This window comes from Mesocricetus auratus, unplaced genomic scaffold (assembly GCF_017639785.1).
Source record: "Mesocricetus auratus isolate SY011 unplaced genomic scaffold, BCM_Maur_2.0 Super-Scaffold_100027, whole genome shotgun sequence".
Lineage (NCBI taxonomy): Eukaryota > Metazoa > Chordata > Mammalia > Rodentia > Cricetidae > Mesocricetus > Mesocricetus auratus.
The window spans coordinates 8,644,643-8,662,691 of NW_024429208.1; the positions used below are offsets into that span (position 1 = coordinate 8,644,643).

Sequence of the window (18,049 nt, forward strand, 5' to 3'; positions counted from 1 at the left end):
TTACTGTCTTATGAAATATTAACTGCCCATAGTGATTTCAGCTAATGAGATGTCTTAGGGAAGGAGCATAGGTCCATGTGCTGCTGGCATGGGGGTATCCACCCCCTTACCTCTTACCCTAGGTCTGGGCATGTCTCCTGGGCATGGCATCTTGTTCTATAACCTACCACTCGGAGAACTGTGGTTGCCAGTTGCTGGGAACACAGCAGCGGACAGGGAAGGGATCTGGGTGCCCGGGCAGCATGCAGCCTACGAGGGCAGCCACAGCCCTGATAACCATGTGTACATTTGCCTGGCCTGTGACCCACCTTGCAACTGCTCTGGAGGAGAGACAGCCCCTCCCATTTCATTTATTTCTAATAACATGCCATAAAAAGCTGTGAAGTGTTGTCCCTGCAAATAGTGCTTCTTTGCCATGGCTCCATGAAGTCTGGGTTGGCTCCCCAGACAGGGAGATGGTGGGCAACCTCAGTGGTGAGTGTCAGCAGGCTGGTTGGTGTGGTGACTCCCTTGTGGGCTTTACAGCAGGCAGGGAAAAAAACGATCCATGTAACCCAGGCTGGCCCAGATCATTTTCCTTTAGCCACATTTAAGCACAGCACAATTTTTGCAAAAAGTATTCAGATAACAATTTCCCCAGTCCCAAGTACACAACCATTTAGACATGTTTACATTGGGCTGCCTTACAAAGTACATCTGGCTTCTTAGGAATGGGTACTGTTGACTCAGAGATAGTGCCCAAGGTTTAGGGTCTAGGAAGTTTGATGGAGTTAAATATAAGGCCTATGGGAATCCAGGTTGGCCTGGCCCTAAGGTAACATAGAAGTCACTTAGGCTGGGAGGTAAGGCAGAGCCTGTCACATCAGACAGCCAAGGATCACCAGGTTGTAGAACGACATCATCCAGGAAGAGCAGCTCTGCACCTCATGCGGTCGAAGAGGTGAGCTGTGTGTTAAACTTCCCTGGCTTCTCCTGTCTCATCTGTATGCACAGGGCTCTTTACTCTCTACAGCTTGGCTCGTCTAGGGTGGGGAAGCCATAGGCCAGCCGCACAAGGATGCTGCATCAGGATCTGGACAGGGGACTGGTACCCTGGGGAGGAGACGAAGGAGGAAGCTGCTGGCCAGGCATGACTTCCTGGGTAGATCCTCCACTGTCTAGGTCATAGGTCAATCCTCCTCACTTTCCTGGCACTGAGGCCCACGGCTCAGGAGTTCTGTTGGGCATTGCCTACTGGCATTGGGAATGGAGAAGGCAGAGTGTGATTTGGGGATGAAAGAATGGTTAAGGAAGTCACCGCTGGATTCTTAGGAGTCAGTGTGGTTCTTGTCACTCTCAGGAACCAGGCACAATGCATGCAGGGTAACTGGGGGGTGGGCATCTTTGGGTCCTGGAACCAGCCCCGTTGCAGGCTCAATTTGGGTTTTGGGGGATCCCGAGGCTGATGTTGCCTTCAGATCTAATGTCACTCCCCGGGATTTGGGGGGGGGGCTTTGGTGCTGCTAGTGTGATGATAGTTGCAAGGGACTTCTAGCAGGAGGATTCTGAGACCCGTGTAGTCAGGTAGTTACCTGAGCCAGGTCCAACAGGCTCCCCCGACTCTCTATCCCAGGCTGCCTTTGTGGTTCAGGGCTTGCTGAAGATCTGACCCTCAGACCGCAAATGCCATTATCCTGAGCATCTGTCACTAGGTGTCCTGAGAAGGCTGACTGACCGGCAGGTGGAGCATCTCAAGGGGGGCAGCACATGCTTGGCTTCACGCTCTTAGTTGCAGCTGCCTCGCAATCAGGCTGAGTGACGCAGAGTGCGGGGCGGGCCACTCAGGCTGCGCCTAGCCCTGAGATGCGGGTCAGGGCTGCTGCTGCTGTCCTGCGCAGCTGCGCAGAGTGACGCTGGGGTGCGCGGCCTCTGAGCAGGTACCCGGCACTGGAGAAGGGGCGCTGACCCAGCATCTGGAGAGGAAATGCGGGTTCGACTGGGGGAAGGGAGTGCTGGTTGTAGGAGCTTAGGCGGAATGCGGGGAGGGTGCTCCTTAGCCCCGGGAGGGAATGCGAGGTGCAGGGTCGTCCCTTGCTGTGTCCTTTGAGTATGGTTGAAGAAAGTGCAACGATTCTTGGACCTTGGTGCAGGCATGGGCTGGAGTGCAGTCTGCATTCTGGTGCAGAGATTTCTGCTTGGGTGGGGGGAGGATGTGCCCTGGGATAGGGGCATAAGTTGGGGGTGTTGAGGGGCTGCAGGGTTTGAGCTGCACCTAGGTACAGGCTCTGGAGCTAGTACACGGCACAGGCTCAATGCCAGCTGGTGTGGTCTGGGCTCTGCTCTGGACCCTCGCAGGGGACTGGGACATTAATTAGCTCCTGTGCCCTTTCCTGTGTCTAGATGTTTATCATAACTGAAGTGCTTTCCAGGCTGGTATGTCCAGGATTGGGGGCATAGAGAACTAGCGAGAAGCCTGAGTGCCAGAGAGTTTACAGTGAGCAAGGTGGTGTCCCAGCCACCAGCCAGGGCTCACAAGCCCCTCCCCGCCCCCACACAATAAAGCCCCTTATGTTTTCTGGTACTTCTGTGCGCTTGGGTGGGTGGGGTGCCCAGATACACCCGGGGTTCAGAGGTCCTGAGCTCAAATGCCATTTTGGAACATGTTCCCGGAGTCCAATTGCATTTGGCTATACATCCATTCCTAATGAGAGGCTGGGCTCAGTTGGTGTGAGGCTGTATGGAAGGGTGTGCCTCTGCCCCCCCCGCATGTCTGAGTCCCTACTAGTGCCTGTGTGTAGACCTCATATTTGAAAGTTCATCCCATGTAGGGGTCCTGCTCCGTCCCTGTCTGCTGCTTACTAAAGGCAGACCAGATGATCCGGGTAGATTTATAGATGTCATGTTGTACATTCTGTATCCAGAGGTGTAGGTACTGCCAAGTGCTCTCTGTATATCTGTCTGTCCATTTATTCTTTAACCTTGGAGTGCTCTGGACACACACCCCTATGCTAATGGCTTATGGAGATGTTTAGTTGTAAGTTAGTGTGGGCAAAGCTTCATGTAAGTGTCATTGACTGGGTAACCCCACTGAAGGCTAGACGGGCTGAGTAAGGTCATTGTCAGTTCTGGGTCATCTATAGCCATTTACTCCTTTTGGGCAGAGGATGGGGAGGGAAAGGGTCCGAGCCAGGGTCACAGTATGGGCTAAGGGCAGTTATGGGTCCAGGGGAGTGGGCATCTCAGGGCTGTTTGCAGCTGGGTTTCCAGGACATCTGCAGAGACACAGTGGCCATGTTGATACAGCAGCTGTCTGAAAGTCAATACCTCAGAGTCCTCTGGACAGGTGAAGCCATCAGACACTCATGCCTACTGTGCTCCTGGCATTTGGAGGGTAGGCTATCTCAGGGCAGCTGCCTCTAGTCTAGGTCTCTCCACACTGGCTGCTGTATTGGCTTCTGGTCCTCTCCTGTCACCTGGGCTCCTTTGTCTCTCTGTAGATGGGAGGCAAGGCGGGTGGCTACTGAGTGTACAAGACAAGACTCTGGAAAGTCACAAAGGGACAAGCTGTGTCCTGTCCTCTCACAGCTGCACAAGAGGCTGGCCAGTTTTTATCCTCACCACCCTCGGGTTCTGCTGAGGAGTTATTCTTGGGAACAGAATGGGGGGTAGGGAGGGGATGGCAGATCAAGGGGCCACAGCATCTACCTGAAGCCAGCAGCTGTAGCCACAGTTCAGCCCTGAGAGCCCCAAGGAAGGAGTGTTGACCAGAAACTGGGCAGAGAAACAGCTTGGGGACCTGGCGTTGGAGAGTGGTGTTCAGCACAGGGAGAGGCTGATGTGTGTGGTTGCTTTTTGCTCCTTGACAACCCCTCTTCTATGCCTGTTGGAGCAATGGAATGAAGGGTGATTAACATCACAGGACAGCATTAGGAGGTACATCTCAGGCCCAGGGGAGCCCTGCAGGACTGAATACCTTTGTTTTCTCCTTCTTTTCTTCTTTCTTTTCTTTTGTTTTGCTTTCTTTCTTTTTTCTTTTCTTTTCTTTTCTTTTTTTTTTGAGACATGGTTTCTCTGTGTAACCCTGGCTGTTCTGAAACTAGTTTGGTAGACCAGACTAGCCTCAAACTCAGAGATCTGGTTGCCTCTGTCTCCCAAGTGCTGGGATTAAAGGTGCAGGCCACCACGGATTTTCTTTAGTTGTTAACTGAGGAAAACTGGCAGCTTTTTGTGGCCTCGGCAAAACGGCCACGAGGAAGGGTTTGCGCCGGCAGGCTGCCTGTCGTTAATGGCTGGCTACTCAGGATGCAACATTATGGTACTTCCCGAAACCTACTTTGTAGGCAGCAGAGTCTTTCGTTTTCCTTTTGGAAAATGAAAGAAACCAACTGATTTCTGTAATCATGAGATGCAGAACCACAGGGCACACACCAGGGCATGTGTTGGCCACAGGAATTTGTCTCCTTTCTCTGGTCTGGGCGCTCATTCAGGGAGCTGGTGAATGGTGGAGCCATTGAGACACCTGAGATTGCAACCATTAAGAATGGGCCCCGAGGATCCTCGGACGCATCTGTGCTTGTAGACTGTCCAAGGTGATAGGACTCTGGGCCAATGAGGGGAAATAGATGAAGACTCCGCAGAGGAAACAGGTGGGTGTGTCTCTCAGAACCGCAGCCTTGTCTTCCTCTTTCAGATATATTTTAACAGCTCTCTTGGGTGTTTTTTCAGAACCCCCAGCCTCACAAATGAGAAAAGACTTCCCTCGAGGCATCTAGAGATCTCTCTGCTGGGGTGAATCTGGAGCCTCGGAGGATGGAGTCCTTAGACCGAAGAAGAACTGTCTCTGAGCAAGAGGAGGGCTTTGGGGTGGAGGCCAGGAGGGCCACCGATCTGGGCATGGTCCCCAATCTCCGGCGAAGCAACAGCAACCTTTCCAAGAGCAGGAGGCTTCTGTGCCCCTACATTGAGAAGGTAGGCTTCCGCTGGCTGACCATTGGTTAGGTCGCCCTGGGCTAGTCAAGACAGTCAGTGACCACAGGGTAGGCTCATTTCTTACCCGGGTCTGCCCACCTCACGCTGCCAACTCAGAAATGTTCTTTGGATGAGGAGAGCCAGGATATGTTATAACACCAGCCAGACTGCTTACTGAACATTGCTCAGCTACAGAGGCTTCCCCTTCCGTGGGAAATGGCCATGCACGCTGGATGCTGGAAGCCCTCACTTCTCTTCCCCTGTTGCATAATAACTCTAGCTCCTCTATCTTTCTGTGAAGTCCAGGGGCAGCACCTCAGGTCACAGGAAAGTGTCACCGAAAACCTTTGAATAATCAGGTTGAAAGTACATTTGAGTATGTGGTCAGGTGGGCAGGCGGGCAGGCAGGCTGGTGGGCCGGCAGGCAGGAGGGTGTCTTCAAAGCCACAAATCAGGTTTTCACCCCAGATGTTCTTCTCATATCATGTCCTTTCCAAGGAAAGCAAGGTGGACATATAATCTGTAAAGTGCTGAGCACAAAGTATCCCCGAGAGAACACCATTTCATCGTCTCATCCCTGTCCCTGAGTACATATCCAGATGCCAAGCAAGGGAGCTTTTAAGTTTTGGGGTGGCGTTGGGTCCCTCAGTGGAAGTTGGTCAGGGAGTAGAGAGGTGTCTAAGGGAGACCTGGGAGTGAGTGGCTTCGTATTGTCAACATGCTCTTTCTGACTCCCAGCAAGAAAACCTCAACTCATGGATTACTGAAAACATCAAGAAGAAGCAGTGTGTGTATTTCGTGGAAAGTCCCAAACTCTCTGACGCAGGGTAAGTGGCATGGTTTTGATTAAGGTCTCCAGTCCATTTCTCCCAATGCAGTGTGCATGGCTAATCAGACCCACTTGTGTGACCTCAGCTAGGGCCGGTAAAGGAGCAGCTGGTGATCATTCCAGGCTGAGAGTCCCCAAGCCTCTCAATCTCATTTCAGGAGACACTGGAGGAACATGCCCAGTTCATCTCTTTCACGTCCCTAAGAGCTCCCTGGGGTATGGAATGTGCTTTTAAATAGGTTGACCTATGGCAGAGGGTGACCCGTACTGAGTCTTGTGGTTGTCCAGCAGCGACATTCAGATCAAGCCTGGTGGGCCAGGACTTGGTTTCCACAGAGTCAGGGATCCAGGAACTGTATGGACCTATGGGAAGTCCACAGGTCAAATGGTCCTTGAAAGCCATGTCAGAGGGTCCTGCTGCTGCAAGGTTTCTGGGCCTCCTGTTCTCCCTTCACTTAGCCCACAGGGAGAATATGGCTTCTCCTAAGACGAGATAGGAGGTGTTAGCGGTCACTCTAGGCAGCTGGGTATTGTTGTTCCCCAGCTGCCTGCAAGTTGGGACAGTCAGAGGGACTATGGAGCAAATGGGGACCCATTCCTGTTCCTGGGAATGCAGCACCCTTAGATACTGTTCTCGAGGTGGGGGTCCTTATTTATTTATTTATTTATTTATTTTTTGTTTTTTCGAGACAGGGTTTCTCTGTATTGTTTTGGAGGCTGTCCTGGAACTCACTCCATAGACCAGGCTGGCCTCAAACTCACAGAGATCCGCCTGCCTCTGCCTCCCGAGTGCTGGGATTAAAGGCGTGCGCCACCAACGTCAGGCGAGGTGGGGGGTCCTTGAGACAGAACTGGGTGAGGATTCACGTTAGCAGCCCTCTTTCAACCACTACTTTCTTCACTCCCTTTTCCATGGGGACTCCTGTTTACCCCTCAATGCTGATGGCAGACACCACCTCCTCAGCGTAGCCTCCCTGGATTCCAATCTGTATGGGATGTAGTCTTCCCCACAGAATGCCTATGTCTCTCTCATTCTCACTGATGGCTGTGCTGTGCCTGGGGGCTTAGTGCTTGTCCCTCCTGCTCACTGCTCAGGTCCTTTGGGGCTACGGCCAAGGCTGAGTGACTTTATGAGTTCCTGGGCCAGACACACAGATGGCATCTGGGCCAGACACACAGATGGCATCTGGCCCTTCTGCTCTGAATGACATAGGGGAAGGAGATGCCTTATACCATGTTCAGACTGAGTGATCATGCTGTCTCTGAGCCCTGTGATCTCTCTAGGTGTGATTGGTGAAAACTCAGGGGCCTGGAGGCTTTGGGGACCTGGTTTCTCTTCAGGGAAGAGTCTCATTGCTTCTGGGTAATAATGGTATGGGTCCTGGAGGGAGAGGTCACCACCATGGTGTTCATAGCTTTATGCCAGGAACCCTACTGTACTTAGGGAAAAATCAATTTCCAGCAAACTTCCCTGAAAAATAACAAAACAAAACCCTATCTGTCCTTTCGTGTCATTCAGCAATGCGATGGCTCCTGTGGTGTCCACACTGTAACCCCTGGTTCACAGGAGAATTGACTGTGCATTCTACGCAAATGCTATAACTGACACATGGGAGGGATTTGAATGCCCTGGTATTTCCGTGTCTGTGGAGCCTAGAATCCGTTCTGTATAGACACTGAGGAACCAACACAGAAAGGGACCAGGGGCTCCATGTGGGAAGAACGGCCCTTTTCACGCCCCAAGGAGACCAGGGGAAGGGACACTGGCCATAGCTTCTATGTGCCTCCCACACACTGGCTTTGCTCGAATCTGGGTAATCAGCCTCACTCCCTGAAGCTAAGCAGGGCCTAGAGAGAAAGTAAATGCTGATTCAGTTGATGTGGTCTGTGTGAGCTTTGGGGTCCCCAAGGCCACCCCACATGCTCACTGAGAGTTAGGATGCTCACTGATGGTTTTCCTCAAAGTGGAGGGTCGTGGCTGTGAAAGTGCCTTCTCCAGTTGCCTATGCTGGGGCTTCTGCCTTAGAAGCCAAAGACAGCCTGTCTTAGTTACTGTTTATTTCCATGAAGAGGCAGCAGGCCGGCAGGCATGGCGCTGGAGCAGTAGCTGAGAGCTCACATGCTGAGACAACAACCAGGAGAGAGAGAGAGGGAAGGGGGTTTGAAACTTCAAAGCACACCCCCAATGACATGGCTCTTTCAACAAGGCCACGCCTCCCAATCCTTCCTAAACAGTTCCACAAACTAGGAACCAAGTATTCAAACATATGAGCCTGTGGGGGCCACTCACACTGGAACCACCACAGAGCCTGTGTGTGCTGACAATCGTGTGGCCACCTAGTTGCAAACTGGAAGGAACACCAGTGTTCAGCAAGTGTCAAAGCAGCGGGATAGACCTGGTGGGCAGGACTCCTGTTCCCAGCCTCCAGGTGGAAGGCAGTCTCCCTGGCAGGTGGAGCCCCTGCCCACTCAGCCCCAGGTGCTGGGCGGGGGCACCTGTTTTGAACCTTTCCTTTGCTTCGGTCCCTAGAGAGTGTGCCTCTGCTGTTACTGGCCATGGGGCAGGCAAAGGAGCAGAGGAAGTGGCCAGCATCCTTCCTATTCAGGACAGAGCTTAGGAGCTGTGTTGATTCACCAACACAGCCACCAATTGCTTTAGGAACTTCCTTCCCCGCTTGTCCTGTCAGGCCCGGAACCTTTACTGCCTGGTTCCATCATCCCCCTTGCTTCTTAGTCCCCCTTTACCAGTGGTCACACTCACCGCAGCACGGATGTGTCTTATGTCCCTTTGTACCATTGCCACTCCAGACCAGACATTTCCCCCATGTGTCTGAGCATTTCCTTCCAACTGTGGGCACATCGCCTCTTTCCTATCCCGCAGCCTCATCCATAGAGTGTAGAGCTTGAAACAGGGTTGGGAAGCTTTTCAGCATTCCAGCATGGGTGCTGAGTGAGGCCAGGGTCATCACATCTGGGAGAGGGACTTGGAAGCATTGGGTATCTCCCTAGAGCTCTCCCCTCCTCTCAGCATGCCATTCTTGTTCATGCCCAAAATAGGGCAAGACACAGCCTTAATTTCTGGGTTACCTGACACAGTCAGTACAGCTACCTGTTCTGGGCCAGGATGGAGAACACCTTGGTGTGTGTGTGTAAAAGTTCATGCCATCAAAGAGAAAGAAGAGAGAAAAGAGATAGCTTGGTATTGCCTGTTGGCATCCTCGGCATCACCAGGCCAAGATACAACAGCCAGGTCTCATCTCAGGGGCATGTTGCTGCCTTCACGCTAACCCTAGCCACAAAGTGAGACCACACAAGTGTCCCTTAAGGTCCCTGCAAGCCAAAAGTGCCTGGGGTCTATATGATTTTTCAGAGTGGGGCCAGGGAATGCAACCTTTAGTGATAATGATGGAGAATTGAGCTGGAACTCCCAAACCCTGCAGCAGCAGTGACAGGAAGATATGATCTCGTCTCCTGGCCCAGCCGTCGTTGCCTGCTGGGCTGGGTCTGAGTCTGCATGGCTTAGATACATCCTCTGCCTCAGCTCTGCTTGTCTTCTGTGGGGCTTAGTGTGTTATGCCTGCCTCTTCTCTTTTGTACTGGGCTTCTGTTGTATGTATTCCACTTCTAGTTTTGAAAGAATTGCAGATTTAAAGGAAAGACATACCAGCCTCCTTGTCCCGGTAGCTCTGTCCCGTATAATAGTGGTGCTACATCAAAACCGAGAGTTCAGCCTTGGTCAGAGTGCACCCTGACCTTCCGTCACACTCGTAGCCATGTGCAACCACTCAGGCAGGCTACATACGGCTCAACTGCCACAGATGTGGCCTTTGTGGTTACACACACACACACCCCGCCCTTTCTCACCCTGTAGCAACCAGTACTCCAGTCTTCATACCGATTTCCTGTAAATTTGTCATTTAGAGAAAGTCAGATGCATAGAGTCACGCACCCCCGGGTCAGTGTCACACAGATGGCACTACACGGTGGAGGCTTGTGCCTTTTGACTCGTAGCCCCTGAGTTCCATTCATGTTCCTGCATCGACTCTTTCACTGTTGAACAATTCTCTAACTGTAAATAATTCTTTAAACACTTTTTTTATTATACATTTTAGTTAGAAACAAGCTTGCTTCCCATGTCAGTCCCAGCTCCCTCTCTCTTCCTTCCACGCCCACTCCCTCCACCAGCCTCTCTCAGCCCCCCACCCAATCCCCACTCCATTCCCTAGGGAGGGTAAGGCCCTCCATGGGGGAATCTCTAGAGTCTGTCATTTAGTTCCGGGGAGGGCCCAGGCCCTCCCCCAGTAATTGTAAATATTTGATGTGAGACTTTGTAGATAATAACCAGGTCCTGGTTTTTGGTCATTTGTTTGTTTTAGTTCTGTCTGTCTGTCTGTCTGTCTGTAAAGCAGGCTGGCTTCAGACTCACAGATCTGCCTGCCTCTGCCTTCCAAGTGCTAAAGGTGTGTGCCACCATGCCTGCTGTATACTTAGATCACTCACATTTAGTACAATTATTGCTGCATTCGGGCTTAAATGTGCCATTTTGTTTTTGTTTTCTGTTTTCTTTCTGTTTCGGTTCAGCTGCTTTGTAGCTGCTGTGGTTATTGAAGTTACATAGCAAAGGGTGTCACAGTCCAGGATGCTGATATGCTGAGAGTTGCAGCCGAGTGCAGAAATACCTCCTTTTATCAGTCCTCACCTACAGTTGCTTAGAATACCGTGTTTGACCCAGTCCAAGCGTAAAACATCATTTTAAAAACTCAAGAGAAATGAAATGTATTTACTCATGTTTTCGCTCTTTCTAGTGTTTCATCTTCCTCTCTGATATCCAGAATGTCTTCATTTGTCCTTTCGCTTCCCTTTAGATAATTTCCTTTAAAAAAACAAAACAAAACAAAAACCAGGGTTTCAAGTGGCCAAGGTTGGCCTTGAACTCCCTATGTAGCTGAAGGTGACCTTGAACTTAAGATCTTGCCTCTAGCTCCACCTCCTGAGTACTTGGGTCACAGGGGTGCCTCACCATGCCTGGTTCACGTAGTGCTGGGACTGAGCCCAGGCCTTGGAGCAAGCCAGGAAGCACCCTGCCAGCTGAGCTACACTCCACTCCCTCTAGCCATTCTTTGGGCTTGTTCTACTGTTGACAAATCTCCTTAATGGTAGTTCAGCTAAGAGCATTCCTCGATGTCTTCGTTCTCAAAGGATAGTCTTGCTGGGTATAGAATTCTGGGTTGTAGTTTTTAAATCTTTCAGCACTGAACCTCTTCTTTATGGCTTCAAACAAGAAGTATGTTGTTTTTAAGCTCGGTGTGGTGGCACATGCCTTTAATCCCAGAACTTGGAGGCGGAGGCAGGCGGATCTCTGTGAGGCTGGAAATGGCTCAGCAGGTGAAGAGCACTAGCTGCTCTTTCAAAGTACCAGGGTTCAATTCACAGGACCCGTAAAGTGAATTCCTCATCTCTGCTTCTATCTCCAGTTCCAGGGAATCTTTGGGTACCAGGCACACATGCAGGCAAAATAATCATACAGATTAGAACAGCGACAACAAAACCAAAAAGCTTGTAGGGGAGAGGAATCAGCAGGTACCATTTTGGTCTCACTGTTGTCCAGCTTTTTTTCTTCTTTGGTTTTGGAAGTTTGGTGATGTCATCTCTAAGCATGTGTCTCTGGGTTTACACTGTGACTCACTCAGATTCTTGGATCTATAGGCTTATTTATTTGTTTATTTTTGAAGCATGCCTGAGAAGTTGTGAGAACCTGTGTAAGAAAACTGAACTTCCTCTGAACTATGGGTGGGGCAGCGTGGGGAATGTTCTTCCCACAAGGTGGCCTTTCAGAAAGAATTGCATGAACCGTGATAACTGACTGAATACACTTGAAAACAAGGACACAAGGGAATCCCCGTGGCGTGTCCACCTTATCTCTGTGGGAAAGGCCTGGGAGGAGTATTCTTGGTTCTTTTTTTTTTTTTTGTACTTTTTTTTTCTTTTATTTTCCAGTTTAAATTTAGATAAGAAACAAGGTTGCTTCACAAGTCAGTTCCAGGTCCCTCTCCCATTCCCTCCCCTCTTCCCGTGCCCTCCCACCAACCCCCCCCCCCCCCGTTATCCCCTCATTCCCCAGGGAGAGTGAGGCCCTCCATGGGGGTGTCCATAGTCTGTCATTTCATATAGGGCAGGGCCTAGACCCTTCCCCCTTGGTTCTTTTCATGTAACCAAAGACGAAAAGACAGAACACCAGGTGCATCATCTGGTGGCACTTGTATTTACTTAAGTTAGATGGAAACATCACCTCATGTTTCATTTGCTTTAGTAATAAAAATGAGAAGAGCTTTGTTGTACCACTCTTGAGCTCAAATGTTCCACACAGATCTTTGATATTTTGATACATAGAGGCATAGCCGGACTGGTGGGCAGGGGTGGGGGTAGGGGGATGGAGTTGGGTAGTGGGGGAGGGTGGGCTGTTCAACAGGAAATTGGGCATCGTTTCTTCACACAGCTTTGTAGGTGTGGCTTTTCCTTCTTTTCCGGGACTCTGCGGCTCCCCATAGCTCCATGTCTATGCATTTCTATTTTGGTTTATTTTCCTCTCTCTTAGTTTACCTGCTGCAGCGCTGAGATTTCTAGTTGCTGTGCTCCCTGTCTTTGTAGAAGCTGCAGTTTCAATCTAGGGTACTTTTAGTCACTCGTGGAAGCATTTTTAACCTGGGTGCTGTTAAACCCTCCCCAGATAACTCCACACCCATACCATCCTGATGTGGGTATTGATCGTGGCTGACTTGCTTGTTGTGACTGATGGTTTTTCCCACTTTTGAGTTTTAGCTGGTCCTGACCCTGTCTGGGGGGGGGGGGCAGCATCTCTTCATTGACACCTGGGAGAAGTTCTAAGTCCAACGCCACCGGCTAGGCTATCCTTGTTTGGTTCCTGCTGATGCCGCCTGGCTGGGAGGGCCAGGCTGCCTCATACTCACTGCCACATGGTCCCCTTGACACTCAGGCAGGGCGCCTTGTCACTGCTGGGTGGTATGAGCGTCCTGGCTCTCCTCTGGTCCTCCTGGTGTCCCTGTAGAGAACACCAGAGGCATTGCATTCCTGTGATAACCTTGGTATCTTCACAGGAAGGTGGTGTGCGAATGTGGTTACACCCGTGAACAACACTTGAACTTGGAGGTTGCCACCAAGCCTCACGCCTTTCAGGGCAAGGAATGGGACCCGAAGAAGCATGTCCTTGAGATGCCTACAGATGCCTTTGGCGACATTGTTTTCACAGGCCTGAGCCAGAAAGCCGGGAAGGTGGGTTCCATTACACCCTGTGACACTGCAGCAGATTTCCTGGAGGGTAGGGGGAGAATGAGAGTAGGCATGTAGGTGCGTGGAACCCACTATACACTGAGGAATGGCACAGGGCTGGTGCTCTTCAGGCAAAAAGAGGCTTGTGAGCAGAGGGAGGAGTACAGGGCTTCCTAAGGGAGGCATGAGCTCATTTTGTTTGTTTGTTTTTCGAGACAGGGTTTCTCTGTGTAGCCCTGGCTATCCTGGAACTAGCTCTGTAGACCAGGCTGGCCTCAGACTCAGAAATCCATCTGTCTCTGCCTCCCAAATGCTGGGATTAAAGGTGTGTCTCACCACCGCCTGGCTATGAGTTCATTCTGAATGGTCCAGTGTCCACACACACACACACACACACACACAGTCCACCAGGGGTTTAGGGTGTTCTGGAGTGTGAAGCCAGGGGGCTGCCAACTTCCCCCTCCCCTCTCCCTCACATCCAGGGGCAGATAATGTGTACACCAAGCAGGGAACTCAGTGACAGGTCAGGAGCCAGCAGAGGGTGCCAGAGCTGGGTGTGAGAACAGGAAGCAGATGGGGTAGAGGTTAAACCACAGGGAGGAGCCAGTGCAGGGGGGGGGTGACATAAGGAGGGTGTTTGTGGGGGGTGGTCTGAGGTGATCCCTAAGCAGAGAGGAAGTGGAGAGAGGAAGTCTGAAAGAGGGAACTGGGCCCAGGGGCTTTGTAAAGAATAGTCTGGCTTTACCTAGGGAGCCCCTGTACTTGGGGCCTCTCTTCCAGACCTCACCTCCTCTTCTTACAAGCCATGTCTTGACTATACATGGCTGGCTACTTTTCTTCCTGGGTGTGAGCTCAAGGTGTCCAGCCCCAAGCTGAGCTGTGGTAGAACATTATTTTCAGGTGTGTGACTTTTGTTTATGTTGCATTTGTTTAACTCTGTGAAGCTGTGATTCTTTGCCTGTCTAAAACGCCTGATAAAGAGCTGAACAGCCAATAGCAAGGCAGGAGGAAGGATAGGCAGGGCTGCCAGGCAGAGAGAATAGGAGGAGGATGAAGGAGGAGCAAGAGAACAAGGAATGGAGGACACCAGAGCCCGGCCACCCAGCCATCCGGCTACACAGCAATCCAGGGAGTAAGTAAGATTTATAGAAGCAAGAGATCAGGAAAGCCCAGAGGCAAAAGGTGGACAGGTTAATTTAAGAAAAGCTGGCTAGAAACTAGCCAAGCTAAGGCTGGGCATTCATAAACAACAATAAGACTCTGTGTGTGATTTACTTGGGAGCTGGGTGGAGGGCCCCTGCCCCAGAAGACAGAAGAGTAAAGAATAAAAAACAAACCCAACACTGAGCAGGCAGGGCGCGGGTGACCCCCTCTGTTGAGTGTGAAGGCTGAGGCCATTCTCTCAGGGTTCCCTTGCCCTGCAGGATGCCCTCACTGCCCCTGCAGGGTGACCTGTGCCTTGTAAGATTGCCTTGCTGTGTCTTCTGCGAGGTGCCCTTACCAGCTCATGATTCCCTTGCAGTATGTCCGGGTCTCCCAGGACACGCCCTCCAGTGTCATCTACCAACTCATGACCCAGCACTGGGGCCTGGATGTCCCCAACCTCCTCATCTCAGTGACTGGCGGGGCCAAGAACTTTAAAATGAGGCTGAGGCTGAAGAGCATCTTCCGGAGGGGCCTGGTCAAGGTGGCCCAGACCACAGGTGAGTGCCATGAGCACTTCCCATGATGCCCAGCTGCCTCTCAGCTCACACTATATATAAACTGATGTTTACAGTTGTGTTGCCACTGCTATGTGCTAGATTAAAAAAAGATTTATTTTTACTTAGTGCCTGCATACCTGCATGTCTGTGTACATGTGTGTGTCCGCGTCCGTTTGTCCGTGTGTCCGTGTCTGTGTGTGTGTGTTTGTGTGTGTGTATGTGCTACCTGTGTTCTGATGCCTGTGGAAGACAAAAGATGACGTTGGTTCCACTGGAGCTGGACTTACAGGTGGCCATGAGCCTTCCTGACATGAATGCTGGGAACAGAACTTAGTTCTCTGGAAGAGCAGCCAGTACTCCTAACTGCTACTCAGCTATCTCTCTGGACCCTAGGTTTTATTTTAATGTCAGAAGAGGCCTGCGGAGAGAAGATGGGAGTCTGTCCCATTGTCATCTTTGCAATGTCGGAGTTCAGGTTCCAGAAAGGCATCAGGAAGATACTGTCACAGCACAGTGTCTCCTCCTTAAACCTGCCTTAGAGGCATATCTGCCAATAGACTTGAATCTGATGAAGTCCCTTGTCAGGAGTACAGAGGGACTCTGGGTGTCAGTACTGGCTTGGCAAGGTGCACATTGGGGCCTAGAGGCAAGGTCCGTCTCTTTCCCCAGGGGCCTGGATCATCACTGGGGGGTCCCACACCGGCGTGATGAAGCAGGTGGGTGAAGCGGTACGGGACTTCAGCCTGAGCAGCAGCTGCAAAGACGGAGAAGTCATCACCATTGGTGTGGCCACGTGGGGCACCATCCACAACCGCGAAGGTCTCATCAATTCCAAGGTGAGGAGTTACTCCAGAGTGAGCCTGGGTCACAGGAGGAAGGCTGGGAGCCGAGGGAGAGAAATCCAACTCTTTACAGAGACTGCAGGGAGCGTGCTGTGTGTAGCGTGAGTGAGTGCTGTGTGTAGCGTGAGTGAGTGCTGTGTGTAGCGTGAGTGAGTGCTGTGTATCAGCGTGAGTGCTGTGTATCAGCGTGAGTGCTGTGTGTAGCGTGAGTGCTGTGTGTAGAGTGAGTCCTGTGTGTAGCGTGAGTACTGTGTGTAGAGTGAGTGCTGCGTGTAGCGTGAGTGAGTACTGTGTGTAGCGTGAGTGAGTGCTGTGTGTAGAGTGAGTGCTGCGTGTAGCGTGAGTGAGTACTGTGTGTAGCGTGAGTGAGTACTGTGTGTAGCGTGAGTGAGTGCTGTGTATCAGTGTGTAGCGTGAGTGAGTGCTGTGTGTAGCGTGAGTGAGTGCTGTGTGTAGCGTGAGTGAGTGCTGTGTGTAGCGTGAGTGAGTGCTGTGTGTAGCGTGAGTGAGTGCTGTGTATCAGTGTGTAGCGTGAGTGAGTGCTGTGTGTAGCGTGAGTACTGTGTGTAGCGTGAGTGAGTGCTGTGTGTAGCGTGAGTGAGTGCTGTGTGTCAGCGAAAGTGCTGGGTGTCATCTCGAGTGTTGGAGAAGGAAGTGGTGCTTTGGGCTCGGTTCTGACTTAGGTAATACAATACCTCGGACACAGTGAGCAGGGGGGCCATCTATCATGGACAGACTTAGGGTTACAGGAGGGCTCCACGTGCTGATTATTCCCAGGTGGGGGTACATCCCAAGAGCTGCTTTGATGAGAAATGGGCTTTGAGGAAAGGAGTGATCAGGACCACACGGCCAAACAAGCATTGGGTTAGACTGAGCCAGCTTTCTAACCACTAAGCCTGAGCTTTTAGCTTTGAACATCTATGCTCAGAGGCCTCCAGCCTGGAATTCCACAGAGCCATGCTTTCTGGCAGTCAGTGGCAAGTTGGGCTGCCCGGTAATGCTACACCCAGAGCTTGGCTCAGCAGCTACTTAAGAATGGAGATTTGAGTTTGATAACTTGGTTCTCTAAGTGGGGTTTTCTAAGGACACATTGGATCTGTCCTAGTGAGGACATGGACATTTCATTCGCAGTCAGGGAAATCTGAGGACAATATAGTCTGACTAGAGAAAGTTTCTTGTCACTGCTGACAGGAGTGTGCCTGGCCCATTGTGGAGTCTCCCTGGCTCCTCTGTCAAACACGATTGCTCTAAAGAACAACGTTGGTTTTTCTTTTGTGTCAGACTCATGGAAGTGTCTCCCTGGGCAGGATGGACCGACGGTTCTGTTTTACATATCCATTGTATGGTGTAAGGCTGAGGCTGGGGGGAATTCCCAGTTGAGAACCCTCTGGTTGTTTTGAGGTTCCATTCTCTGTGGACAGTAAAGAAGGTGTGTGGTTCAGCAGGTTAGTCTTTTGGGCTGCTGGGAAACATGGCCACAAACCTGGTGACAGAAAGAAACTAATTTATCTGTCCATAGTTAGACATTATTCTCCCACAACATGGACACCATATCACTCAGCCCCAATGAAGACGAGGCTATACACTATACGGGGGCCCTGCTGAGGAACTGTACCACACTTTTAACTTTTGATGTTTCTGGGAGTTCCTGGGGGCCCCATCCAAATAATTCAGGTTAATTTTCTCCTGTTTAGATCCTTAAATATCACAGCTGCAATAGCCTTTTGTCTAGATAAGGGCCACTAGCAGATTCTTGGTCTTAGGAATTGGTGGGTTTTTTGGGGGGAGGCATTATCCAAGCGATTAGACTCCCCCATTTCCAGAATACAGGTATAACTTTTCACCTACCTGTGTGAGTCTCCCCTGGTCCTCCACAGGGAGGCAGCTTCCATGCTGAGTACATGCTGGATGAGGAAGGCCAAGGCAATCTGACCTGCCTAGACAGCAACCACTCCCACTTCATCCTGGTGGATGACGGGACCCATGGCCAGTATGGCGTGGAGATTCCCCTAAGGACGAAGCTGGAGAAGTTCATCTCGGAGCAAACAAAGGAAAGAGGAGGTAAATGCTCACGCTTCTGAGGGCATCTGGGGCAGAAAGAACAGGTCTGTCCCTGTGTCAGAGCCACAGCCGGCCACGGCCTGCATTGTACATGGAGGTGAAATCACAACGTATCCGTGCTGGTTTCCCTGTCTGAGTCCTCGTGGGAACCTGTCTTCTCTTGCTACCTTAATCGGTGGAAGGGTGTCGGTGCCGGCTTGTCTGTTTGCTGTCAGTTAACAGAACAGTCTACATGTTCAACTGGAGACAGTTTCAGGCTGGGAAATGAGGAGCTTGAATCACAGCTTGTGGGGAGAGGGATGGGAGCACCTAATGTGTGGAGTGAGGAGAGGGCCCAGGGAGCACGGCGAGGGTTCTGCCTCATCACCTGGGTTGTTTGG

General features: G+C 51.2%; 1 protein-coding gene across 1 annotated transcript in view; it reads left to right on the plus strand.

Moving 5' to 3' along the window:
- The first annotated feature begins 4,107 nt into the window (after nucleotides 1-4,107).
- Trpm2 (transient receptor potential cation channel subfamily M member 2) overlaps nucleotides 4,108-18,049 on the plus strand; it is a 45,702-nt gene continuing 31,760 nt past the window's right edge. Inside the window, 7 exon segments of the mRNA XM_040732160.1 lie at nucleotides 4,108-4,625; nucleotides 4,705-4,947; nucleotides 5,686-5,774; nucleotides 12,892-13,066; nucleotides 14,586-14,766; nucleotides 15,436-15,602; nucleotides 17,486-17,669. Of these exon segments, the coding sequence (XP_040588094.1) occupies nucleotides 4,789-4,947; nucleotides 5,686-5,774; nucleotides 12,892-13,066; nucleotides 14,586-14,766; nucleotides 15,436-15,602; nucleotides 17,486-17,669 (955 nt within the window). The 5' untranslated portion in view covers nucleotides 4,108-4,625; nucleotides 4,705-4,788.